At 35.6% G+C, this 13,424-nt stretch overlaps 1 protein-coding gene across 1 annotated transcript in view; it reads left to right on the plus strand.

The window, feature by feature from the left end:
• BTAF1 (B-TFIID TATA-box binding protein associated factor 1) overlaps positions 1-13,424 on the plus strand; it is a 116,435-nt gene that overhangs the window by 14,411 nt on the left and 88,600 nt on the right. The window contains exon 2 of the mRNA XM_051981635.1: positions 12,903-13,026. Within this exon, the coding sequence (XP_051837595.1) occupies positions 12,903-13,026 (124 nt within the window). The remainder of the gene's footprint in view (positions 1-12,902; positions 13,027-13,424) is intronic.

The raw sequence follows: 13,424 nt of genomic DNA on the forward strand, positions 1-13,424 counted from the left end.
ATAAGGATCAAATGAGATAAAATCTGTTAAAGTAACATGCTTGGCATGTAAGTACTATATACATATTATCATTATTATCATTTTCATCATTAGAGAGGAAGAGGAAACGAGATATGGGATCAAGTTGTATTTGAGGAAACATCAACATATTTATTGAAGTAATAGATTCATACTATAGGAAAAAATTCTAGTGATTTGTTTTAAATACATTTTATGTGGTTGGATATGTTTATGTGGTAGAATTAGAAATCACTGTTTTAAAACTACATTTTTTGGTGTAAAAACTAAGCTTCAGCCACTTTCTTATATCTTTCCCTTGTCTTCATTGAGTTAGAGAATTTTGAGTGCACGGCTTTGTCTTGGTCCCTTTTCCTCTGTACATTTTTATTTTTTAAGTTTATCAGCTTCTGCATATCTCTATGCAAATGACTTTCAGATATACTTATTCAGTCCTTACTCCTCTCCTGAGATGTTCCCCAGTCTTCAGTTGCCTTTTAATCTCAAACTTTGTGTTCAAAACAAATCTTTTTTTTTTTTGAGATATAAAATTTGATTTTAATTTTGCATACAAAAATTTAACAGAAAAGATAAATCTTTCCTCACCTAGAGGGGATAGATACTCTCAGTAAGTGCTGCAACAGAATTTAAATTAATTTAATTTTTCTTTCTTTCTTTCTTTACATTCTGAGATATCTTTTTTTTTTTTTAATAACCTTTTATTGATAGAACATATGCCTGGGTAATTTTTTTTAACAACATTATCCCTTGCACTCAATTCTGTTCCTATTTTTCCCTTCTCTCCCTCCACTCCCTCCCCAGATGGCAAGCAGTCTTGTACATGTTAAATATGTAATAGTATATCCTAGATCCAATATATGTGTGCAGAACCGAACAGTTCTCTTGTTGCTCAGGAAGAATTGGATTCAGAAGGTAAAAATAACCTGGGAAGAAAAACAAAAATACAAACAGTTTACACTCATTTTCCAGTGTTCCTTCTCTGGGTGTAGTTGCTTCTGTCCATCATTGATCAATTGGGACTGAGTTAGATCTTCTCTTTGTCAAAGATATCCATTTCCATCAGAATACATCTTTATACAGTATTGTTGTTGAAGTGTATGATGATCTCCTGATTCTGCTCATTTCACTCAGCATCCATATTCCATAACATTCATATACCACAATTTACCCAACCATTCTCCATTTGATGAATCATCCATTCATTTTTCAGTTTCTAGCCACCACAAAAAGGGTTGCCACAAACATTTTGGCACATATAGGCCCCTTTTCCTTCTCTAGTATTACTTTAAGATATAAGCCCAGTAGTAGCACTGCTGGATCAAAGGGTATGCACAATTTGATAATTTCGGGGGCATAATTCCAGATTGCTCTGCAGAATGATTGGATTCGTTCACAACTCCACCAACAATGCATATAGTGTCCCAGTTTTCCTGCATCCCCTCCAACATTCATCATCATTTTTTCCTGTCATCTTAGCCAATCTGACAGGTATATAGTGGTACCTCAGAGTTGTCTTAATTTACATTTCTCTGATCAATAGTGATTTGGAACACTTTCATATGAGTAAGAATAGTTTCAATTTTATCATCTGAAAATTGTTTGTTCACATCCTTTGACCATTTATCAATTGGAGAATGGCTTGATTTCTTGTAAATTAGAGTCAATTCTCTATATATTTTGGAAATGAGGCTTTTATCAGAACCTTTAACTGTAAAAATGTTTTCCCAGTTTGTTGCTTCCCTTCTAATTTTTTTTTTTTTTGCATTAGTTTTGTTTGTACAAAGGCTTTTTAATTTGATGTAATCAAAATTTTCTATTTTGTGATCAATAATGATCTCTAGTTCATCTTTGGTCACAAATTCCTTTCTCCTCCATAAGTCTGAGAAGTAAACTATCCTATGTTCCTCTAATTTATTTATGATCTCGTTCTTGATGCCTAAATCATGGACCCATTTTGATCTTATCTTGGTATATGGTGTTAAGCGTAGGCCCATGTCTAATTTCTGACATACCAATTTCCAGTTTTCCCAGCAGTTTTTGTCAAATAATGAATTCTTATCCCAACAATTGGGATCTTTGGGGTTTGTCAAACACTAGATTGCTATAGTTATTGACTATTTCAAAACAAATCTTTTAACTCTGTTTCTGTCAAGAACATAATCATCTTCTCAGTTGGATTTGTAACCACTTAGGAATCATCCTGAAATCTTTTAATCTTTCTTACCTGTCATAAGTAATCAGTTATCAAATCTTATTAATTCTACCTCTGAAGCTGCTTCTCTCTTATTTGTGCCCTCTTTTTCACTCATGCAGCACCATCCTAATTCAGTTTCTCATCATTTGTCTCACCAAAATTATTGCAATAGCCTGCCAATTGGTACCTTATATCTAGCCTTTCAGGGCAAGTAGGTGGTGCTATGAGTCTTGGCCCTGGAATCATGAGGACTTGAGTTCAGATTTGACCTCAGGAACTTGACAGTTCTAGTTGTATGACCCTGGGCAAGTCACTTAATCTCAGTTGCCTTGCAAAAACAAACAGTAATAAAAAAAATTTAGTTTTTTTCCCTTGTAATATATCTTATATGTAGCTCCAAATTGATAGTTTTAAAACATAGGTCTGACAATATTGTTACTCCCCTACTCAGAGTCCCTTTATTAATGTTCTAAGATATAATACAAACTCTTTCAATTGTTTTTCAATTGGCACTTAAAGGCCAAATCTGGCTTTAATCTAATCTTTCTGTGCTCATTACTCATCATTCTTGTGCACTGCATTTCTAGTAGTACTGATCTTACTCATCCCTGAACATCCATCTTCATGTCTTGATAAAGATTATCTTCCATGCCTCTTAGCTTCCTTCAAAGTTTAGCTTAAGTACTACCTAAATAAAAGGCCTTTCCTAATTGTTTTTCAGCAACAGTCTGACAGTTGGTCTGCCTACCACAAGTATCTCCCCACTCTAGTTCATCTTCATTCAGCTGGATTTTCCTAGAGTGTAGTCCAGTGATGTTACCCCCTTGTCTCATTGTATAATATATTATGGTTCTCTGGGAGCAGGTTTCTTGGGAAGGTTTTCTGGAGGCAGCCTTAGTTTCAGTTCCGTGTAATAATCACCTCAAATGCAGCCAGAGATTAAAGTACAGTCTTTTATTGTCTCTTCCCAAAATAGTCCAGTTAGCTTTCTTTGGTACCAAGAGCTCTCGTTGCTAGTCTTTTGCCTCTGCCAGCTTCTGCCTCTAGCTCAACTCCGATTCCTGGCAATCTTCCGGACTGACTGACTGAAGCTCTTTTTTATGCTCTTTTAGAGGTGTAAACTCAAAGGTTGACTCCTCCTCTGAGAGTGAGATTATGGGAAGTATGAATTCACAAAGTTACAAAGTTAACTTGTAAATCTCCCGTACTTGTGAGCTCTAATGTGTAAACTCTCTTAAAGGTGTGAGCTCTAATGTGTAAACTCTTAAAGATGTAAACTTAGACATTGTTTCTATCAACTCTAATGACTTAACAGCTTGTAAGAATTCTAACATCTCCCCCTTTCTTTTGATTTAGAACATAAGGTGGTCATGACCTCCCTGACTTCTCAAGGAGGTGAGAACCCCAAAAAAGGTGACCACGCCTTCCCTGACTGTTCAAAAAGGAAGTGAAAATACCATAAAAAGAAGGTGGTCCCACCCTCCCTGACTTCTCAGGAAGGGAGATGAAAACACTAAAGGAAATGGGAAATCAAATCAGATTAGTGGGTTTCTGAAGGGGCTCACTTGAAACAGGTATACATAAATCCATCAATATGGGAGGCATTATACATAATTACATAAATTACATAAGCACATAGCAATATAACACAGGTTAGTAGTAATGTAACAAATAACATGAATTAACATACAGAATTATATATGTCCATAAGTCCTAGAAATGTCCAAAAGGAATCCATTGTCCATTAGTTCATGTGCCAGGAATCCAATAATTCCTGAAAGCTTTGAAGTATTGCAATAGTCTCATTGATAATTTTTCATTTCAAGGAATCCAATAATTCCTGATGATTTTCAAGTCCTGAAACAGTCTCATCTTGTGTTAGGGAATCCAATGATTCCTGAAGATTTTAGAGTTCTTTTAACAGTCTCATTGTCAGCCATGCTCCTTCAGTGTTAGATGTTTCTTAAATCTTCTCCTTTATTTTGAGGTTTTTCTCCTTTTCTGTCTCTCTCCAGGTGTTCATTGTCACCCATCTGTTTCCTTCTCTGCCTGTAAAAATACAAGCAGACCCTTTCTCCCAACCAGTTAACCCATTTACCACTTTTGGGATTTTCCTTATCATCTGGCAATTACATTGGAGCTGTTTGCACTGGACACTTCCCTGTTGGGTTAAAAAGCCTGTGTTCTTCCCAACTGTAATCCTGATTGCTTTTCTGTTGGTTGATCACATCAGAGTCCTAAACTTCTAAAGACTGTCTGGATGTAACCTCAGCTGCCATCATGTCCCATCTATCTTTTGTATATCTTGGAGCTGAGCCCTGCATCTCATTTCCCTGGTGCAGTCTACACTCAGAGGCCCAGTGAAAGCCTTGGTTACATTTTGGACATGGGGTTTTGGGTTTTCTCTCATCCTTTCTTCTCACTCTATCTCCATATCTACACTGAGCTCTAAGATGTCCAACTTTTCCACACTGAAAACATCGACGAGTTTCTGTAGAAGTCCCTTGCCAAGAGGGACCCTGTCTTCCCATGTTCACCATAGTCTTGAGTATAATAAGCATTTGTGCCCACTGTGGCACAGCGTCTTATGATCTCCTCTAAAGGAGCATCTTTGTCTAGTCTCCACATAATCCTTTTGCAAACCTCATTGGCATTTTCCTTAGCCGGATTTCTGTAGCTGCATTATCTCCAATGGTCCTTATTACAGCTGTTTGCAAATGTCTCAGAAAATCTGCAAAAAGTTCATTGGGACCTTGCTCTATTTTTGTGAAGACTTCCTCTTGAGCTTTTTGTCCTGGGAGGGAACTCTAAGCTTTTATTGCAGCCTTAGAAATTTGCTCATACACTGGTATGGGATAATAAATCTGTTCTGAATTCTCTCCATACTGACCTTCACCAGCTAGTTGGTCAAAAGCTATTTTTACATTAGCTCCTGTTTGCCTATTGCGTTGGGTTGAATCCTACATAATTCATGATACTCCGAAAGCCACAAGTTTTGTCCAGGTTCTAAATATGTCCTAGCTATGGATTTCCAATCATTCGGGGTTAAGATTTCATAAAACAAAGTATCTAGTAACATTTTAACATAAGAGGATGTAGCCTCATAAAGAATGCAGCCCTTTTTCAAATCCTTAATTTTTTTCCAAATTAAAAGGAGTGTATCTTCTCCCTTTTTGACCAGAAGAGTCAAGCTCTTCAATCACAGGATATACATTTATAAAATCAGATACATCTTGCCCTTCATTTTTTTCCTTAATCAATGCCTTTTCTAATCTTGTCATATTCTGTTTCACAGGAGATGCTGATTGTGTTTCAGCCTCTCCCCCTCCTTCTTCTCCCTCCACCCATGAAGGGGTGTCACCCAAGGGGGGAGGGTCATGAGATATGGAATGATCTAATTTCTCCTGCTATGAAGTATCATACTCAAAATTGTACTTAACTCCATTCTTATATGATTCTTCCTCCTTTTCACTAGTTTAGTTGGCACTTCCCCCTCCTGTTCTTTCTTCTTTTTCCTTATTCTAACACTTATATAATTTCCTAAAGCCAGTTGTATTAAATTATATGTATTAAGTATGTCTTTGGAAATTGAGTCAGGTCCATTTTTATTGTAAAAATGACAAAGATCCTCTCCTAGTAATTTCCCACTTCTCTAGATCCAGTTCTTTTTCTATAGAGAAACAAGGACATATGTACTTTACAGTTTCTAAAAGTTCAGTGATCTGCTGCAAAATTATAATCAAACCTTGGCTTTTCATAACCTTGATAATGCTCTCTAAACATTTTCCTTGAACAGAAACAGAAGGCTGTTTTCTAAACATCTGTTCCATCTTAGCTGAAATTCTACTTTAACTCTTTTAACAAAATTTGTTTGTTGTACTCACTCTAATTTCTGGGTTGAGGAGACTTTTCTACTGGATTCAGGATCAGAGGCTTTTCCACTGAAATCAGGGTCCTGTCAGTCCCTGTTCAGGTACCAAAGGAATATCAGTAAATGCCAGTGATTTCTTATCACCTCCAAAATCAAAGTCTTTGACATTCAAAGCCCTTCATTGTGGTGTTCTTCTTCTTCTTTAAAATAATATGAAGGTTTTCTCTGGGAGCAGATTTCTTGGGGAGGTTTTCTGGAGGTAGCCCTAGTATCAGTTAAAAGTAATAATCACCTCAAAACGGGGGCCAGGTGATAAAAGTTCAGATCTTTTATTGCTTCCTCCAAAATAGCTCAGTTAGTTTTCTTGGTGGCCTATCTCTCTGCTTGGTTCCAAGAGCTCCCTCCGAATGTCTCCAAATCCAAAGGTTTGTCCTTAAGCCTCCAGCCAACACAAAGGTGGAAAATGGAATGAATCTGACTCCTCTAGCTTAACTCTGAATGTCTCCAGCCAGCACCAAGGTGAAAGTTGGAATGAATCTGTCTTGCCTCTGAGAGAAGGCTTCTCTCTCAATCTCCCAGAGTGCTCCTTCCGAGTCTTGTCTCCCTGCCTGGGGCTGGGCAGCTTTCTGGAGAGCCTTTCAGACCAGCCTTGGTCTCAGTGGGGGAAGTGCAGGAGGCCAGCCACCATGGTGGGATGAATGAATCTGGTTGCTCCTCCGAGAGAGGGCTTCTCCTGAACTAATGACGCTCCCCTCTCAATCTTTTCAGATGAACTAAGTTGACTGGCTCATTGAAGCTCTATTTATGCTCCTCTGAGAGTGGGATTGTGGGATCCGAGAGTGGGATTATGGGTTTCCTCCCAGAGTGCTCTCTGGCCCTAAGAGCTTCTTGCTTATATGAGCTCTCTAAAGGTATGAATACAAGAATTATTGTCTATCAGTTCTACTTAGTACCTTGTTTCAAGTTCAGGCCTATAACATCTCCTTGTAGGATCAGATCAATCATACTGAACCATGCTGAATTAGATAATTATTGTCTCTATCAACTCTAAAGACTTAACACTTTGACATTCAAAAGCTCTTCGTAACCAAGCCCTCCTCTATCTTTCCATTCTTTTTATACTTTCCCACACCTACCCCTCCTCACATACTCATCAATTCAGTGACATTGACTATCCTGGTTGTTCCTCACACAAGACATTATTTGCATGTCTTCCATATTACATTGTGAGTTCTAAGGGCAGACTTTGTACTGAGTTTAGCACAATTTATAACACATAATATAAGGTCCTTGATAATAAATTGCTTGTTGACTATTTAAACCCTATGTGCTTAGTATCCCAGTTTCCTTCTCTCTCTCCATTACTTTATATTTATTCTCTATTTATTTGTGTGTTCCTCTCTGATATTCCTTTACAACCTTTTCAATGTCAGCTCCTTGAGTATAGGGGTTATATTCCTTTTTGTCTTTGTATCTTAAGTGTCTTGCACAAAGTAAATGATGACTAAATACTTGTTGAATTACATTTTCAATTTGAGGTTGGGGGGGGGGGGGAGGTCCCAAAATGGTAAAGTTGTGATAAGGAATAGAAGTAGATATATTTACTCCTAATTTTCTCATGTGATTTTGATTTTACTTTTCTTTTCCCACCATATAGACTTTTCTCTAAAACTCAAAGGATGATGTTATGACATTTCTGAAAATTAAATTAATTTCAGTTCTCTTTCATAGATATGAAAGAATACTATTTTGGGGAGGAGGGGTGGTCACATCAAAAAGCATTTATTAAGCACCAACTTTGTGCCAGGCATTTTGCTTAGGACTGGGATACAAAGAAATTAAAAAACAAAAATAAAACAATCCCTGCACTCAAGAAGCTTACAGTCTAATGGGAAACAAAGTACAAATAACCTTGTACAAAAAAAGATATATTTAAGATAAACTGAAGATAATCACAAAGTCATTACACTTGCATTGGGAAAACACTTCCTAAAGATAAGATTTTAGTTGGGACTTGAAAGAAGGCAGAAAAGTTAGAAGGCTCAGATGAGATGAAAGAGAATTCCAAGCTTGTGGGCTAATCAGTGAAAATGCATTGAGTTATAAGATATGGAGTGTTTTTGTTGTGTAACAGCAAAGAGACCAGAATCCTTGGCTTGCAAAGTATGGTGGGAAATGGGGGTGAGGGTAGAAAGTATAAGAAAATTAGGAAGATAGGAAGGAGTCAGGTTATAATAGGTTTTTAAAAAGCCAAATGGAAGATTTTGTGTTTGATCCTAGAGGTGATAGGGAGCCACTGAATTTTATTAAATAGGAGAGGAACCTGATCAGACCTGATTTTACTTTGTCAATTAAGAGGAGGGAAGACTAGAAAGGAGAGCGAAACAGGGCAAAAATCTAGACTTGTAATAATCTAGATTTGAGAAGATGGAAATCTTGATTTCCAGTGGTAACTGCTAGAGGAGAAAAAGGGGCATATACAAGATGTTATGAAGAAGAAAAGAGGAATCACAAAATCAGATGACAAAGAATGTTGTAACAAAAACCCTGGGAGTCATCTCTCTTGAACTATCAGCCTCTTCTGTTGTTTAACTTTAATTCTTTCTCTTTGGAACTGTCCTTCATGTTTTTCTCATTGTTTCTTTGAATCTGAGAGGCAAAGTGGCCTTAAGGGACACTAAAGAACAATTCATGAGTTGGCTTAAAATGGTTTAAAGAAGCAGGCTAGTGATCTAGGTAGTGGTGGTGGCCTTTGTAACTTTTTAAACTATAGAACCCATAGCTTCACATAAGAAATATTTTATTCAGCCTGCAAGTGTGTTTATATCTAAAACAGATGTCATGTATAAAATAGTTATACAGTTAGTTTTATTATATTTATTATGATAACATTTAGAGTTAGAATGTATGTTAGAGGTCAACTAATCTTGACAAAAATATTAGTAGAAAAAGATTACGTATTGAATATGTATTTTTAAAGTATAAAGCCAACAAACAAGAATAAAGAAGAAAATCTTGAAAATGAAGAGGGAAACTACAGTATTTCAGGATTCATGTTTGTTATATTGTCAGTAGTATAATTTATTTTCTCTATTTCTCTGTTGCTAAACATAGTCAAACAAATATAGTGATTTGAACTATGGGGCCCTCATAAAAATTTTAAATAGAAGATTATTGTAAAGATTATAATAATAGAAGATTATTGTAAAGATGACAACCGCTTATTTTAAAAATCATTTATTACTATCAAATAAAATTTATGTCAAGGATGGCAGGGAATTAGGAAAATAATTAACATAACTGTCTTATTAAAAGCAAAAATATTCAAGACCATACTATTATATCATTTGATGTAGAATGAACTCTACAAAACATAAAGATCACATATACATATATATGTGTGTATATATGTGTATATATATATTTAAAATATCTAAAAACTATTGTATATAGTGGGGAAACACTAGAAGCTTTCTCAGTAAATTCAGGAGTAAAACAAAGTCTCCTTTCCTTGTTCTTATTTGACAAGGGAATAGAAATGCCAGTAATAATAGTGAGTAGAGAGAAGTTATTAAAGGCATAAAGATAGATAATCAAAAGGGCAAAATTACCCAAATGTTCTGCTTTTGTTTTAAGTTATAATTTGTTGGATTTTCTCAAAGCAGATGTCATCTAGTGATACAGAATTTCATTCATTCATATAAAATGATCTGTAATAATAGCTAGCATTTATATTTAGCAGTTTAAGATTTACAGAGTCCTTTATATGTATCTTTACAACAACTTGGAAGGTAGGTGCTATTCTTATTTTCATTTTACAAATGAGGAAGAGAATATTAAGTGAATTGCTCAGTGTCATAAAACTAGTAAGTATCTGAAGCTAGATTTGAATATAAGTGTTTTTAACTCCCAAGTCCAGTACCACTTAGCTGTCTCATATCTTTCTATAAATTCACCCGTGTTTTGTGGGGATTTTGGCTAACATATAATTGATATTATATGGCTACTAAAAGCTTTCTGATCATTTTTCTCTTGCTACATAATTAGCCTACTTTGGTCATACATCATAATAGCAATATCTTTTATTCAGTTTCTCCTACGCATTTCATTATTGGAATATTTTGCAGCCAACTCATACCCACCGTACAGTATTTCCTTTGGACTGACCTGCAACTTTAATTCTTTGGCAACTACAGTGTTCCAGGATTCATGTCTGTTACATTGTCAGTAGTATCACTTACTTTCTCTATTCTTATAAACCTGGTGCTAAATGTTGCTGAACATAGTCAAACAACTATAGTGATTTGGACTATAGGGCCCTCATTAATACACAGTAGTTCTGGCACTTCTTCCTAACTATCAAATTCTTCAGGAAATCTATTCCAAAACTTCTCTGCAAGTCATTTATACCATTCTTTAACCTCTGTTCTACTCTAAGAAGTCTGGCCAAGTCTAATCTTCTTTGATTATCTCTACCTCTAGCCATTTTCAATCTCTTTTTTTCTATTCTCTCCTTTGTTGTTGCTTACAGAAGTGCCTAGATGTCCTCTATCCTTTAAAAAAACAAAAAAACCACACTGTTACCTGAAACTCTCATCTCCTTAATCCATCATCCTGTGTCTTTCAACCTTTTCACAGCAGAACTCCTAGAACACACTATCTTCTCTCAGTGACTCTTAACTTTCTTACTTCCCACTAATTTCTCATTTTGGATTTTGACCCTACCCACTGCTCAACTAAAACTGTACTCACCAAGATTACCATCATATTTTTAATTGCTAAAACCAGTGACCTTTTTCCCAGTCCTTAACCTTTCCACGGCATTTTATACCATTGACCATCTTTTCCTCCTAGATACTCTATTCTCTGGAGTTTTTTGACATTACTCTCTATTTTTCTCCTCCTTATATAGCTACTCAGTTTTTGTATTTGGATCGTCATTCCTATTTGACTTCCTAACTGTTAATGTGATCCAAGCCTGCATTCTGGGCTCTTGTCCCTTCTTTCTCTACACTCACTCGATGAACTCCTTAGTTGCCCTTAGTCTTAATCATTTTTATGCTAATGATTCCCAGATGTATATATCCAGCACTAGTCTATCTTCTGAATTCTAGTTTTATTGTCTATTAGATATCTCAAACTAAATGTCCTGTAGGCATCTCATATTCAGTACGTCCAAAACATAATTCATGATCTTTCCCCCACAACTAGCTAGCCATATTTCTAACTTTCCTATTTCTAGTAAGGTTAACATCATCCTTCTAGGTATGCATTCTAGGTATCATCCTCTCACTTATCCCACATATCCGAATCATTGACATATCTTGTCATTCCTGTTATCACATCATCATTCCTATAAGTCTTCTTTAAAAGTCTTTACTCACAGAGCTATCATCCTCATACAAACTAGCCTGGACTTTTGCCTCTTAATTGATTTCCCTACCTCAGATTTTTTTCCCACTCAGTTCTTTAGAAGTGGTTTCCCCAAAGTGCACATATAACCATATCTCTTCTCTTCCTTATCAACAAATTCCAGTACAGAGGTTCTTAACCTTTTTTGGGTCATGGACCTTTTTGATAGTTTGATGAAGACTATGGACTCTTTGCAGTCCAGTGAAGTTAATGGGTCTTTTTACCTTTTCAGAATAATGTTTTTAAATGCATAAAATAAACTACACAAAGAGGGAATCAATTAAATTTTTTTTTCTAAATAACTTTTTATTGATAGAATGCATGCCAGGGTAATTTTCTACAGCATTATCCCTTGCATTCATTTCTGTTCCGATTTTTCCCCTCCCTCCCTCCACCCCTTCCCCCAGATGGCAAGCAGTCCTTTACATGTTGAATAGGTTACAGTATATCCTGGATACAATATATGTGTGCAGAACCGAACAGTTTTCTTTATTGCACAGGGAGAATTGAATTCAGAAGGTATAAATAACCCGGGAAGAAAAACAAAAATACAAGCAGTTTATATTCATTTCCCAGTGTTCTTTCTCTGGGTGTAGCTGCTTCTGTCCATCTTTGATCAATTAAGGCTCTCTTTATCGAAGAGATCCATTTCCATCAGAATACATCCTCAAACAGTATCGTTGTTGAGGTATATAATGATCTCCTGGGGGAACCAATTAAATTAAAATAGTTAATGATACATATTTTTAAATCACATATGAGTTCATAAACCCCTGATTAAGAACCTGTGTTCTAGCATTAAAATAAAAACACTTGTTTTGTCATTTGAAGCCCTCAACAATGTCTGTTTTCTACTTTTCCTGTCTCATTATATATAATTCCTTTTCATGTATGCTATGACTCAATTACACAGATCCTTTTTGTACCTCATGTACAACACTCTGTCTTCAGCGTTTTTACTTTGTGCTGTCTTAGAATGTGCTTCCTCCTCATCTCCTCTCATATTATCCCCAGTTCTCTTCAAACTTCAGCCTAACTGCCATTGTGAAGCCTCTTTTGATCTGTCCATCTCTTCTCTTATTTCCATTATATTTATTTTTTAATCTATTTTTGCATATATATCTACATTACATATACATGTTATCTTCCCTTATAGAATATAAACTCCTTGATCAGAGGGACTATTTCAGTTTTTGGTCACAGCATTTAGCCCTATTCCTGGCACTTAATATGTATTGATTGATAGTCAACAAACAAGCATTGTAGATCATTTATGTAACTGTTACAGAATATTGCTTTCCATAAATTGGTAGGATTTGAAATAATTGAAGGGATTCTTTCAAGATTTTGGGATACTATGTGTGTTAAGATGATAATAATAAAAATTGTTATTTTTAATCATTTTAGGCTTGATCGTCTTTTTATCTTACTGGATACTGGCACTACCCCAGTAACAAGAAAAGCAGCTGCTCAGCAACTTGGAGAAGTGGTGAAACTCCATCCCCATGAACTAAATAATCTTTTATCTAAAGTAAGTTTTTTTTTTTCCTTGATTAATGAGTAGGAAAGTGAAAGGAATGTAAAGTTAGATTTGATCTGTCTTGTGTCATTTTTAGTCCAGTTCCTAACATACACTAAATGTTTTTTATTTCTCTGAATATTTTTATATCCATCTTTTCTCTCATTACCTCTAAGCTATGCTAGTTTCACTTTATATATATCACAAGACTCAAAACACTATAACTCTATTGGCAGAGATGTATTAGGGGATTCAATTATTTAGAGACATTGGTAGTGAGATGCTGAATCCTTCATTTGTGTCATCAATTGGAATCTGACCCAATTTGTTAATGAACTGAGTGGTTTCTCTGGTTTTCAGTGGTCTGACTGGTTGGTAGTAGATTGTAATTAAATTATAATCTGTCTCCA

Source organism: Antechinus flavipes, chromosome 2 (assembly GCF_016432865.1).
Source record: "Antechinus flavipes isolate AdamAnt ecotype Samford, QLD, Australia chromosome 2, AdamAnt_v2, whole genome shotgun sequence".
Classification (NCBI taxonomy): domain Eukaryota; kingdom Metazoa; phylum Chordata; class Mammalia; order Dasyuromorphia; family Dasyuridae; genus Antechinus; species Antechinus flavipes.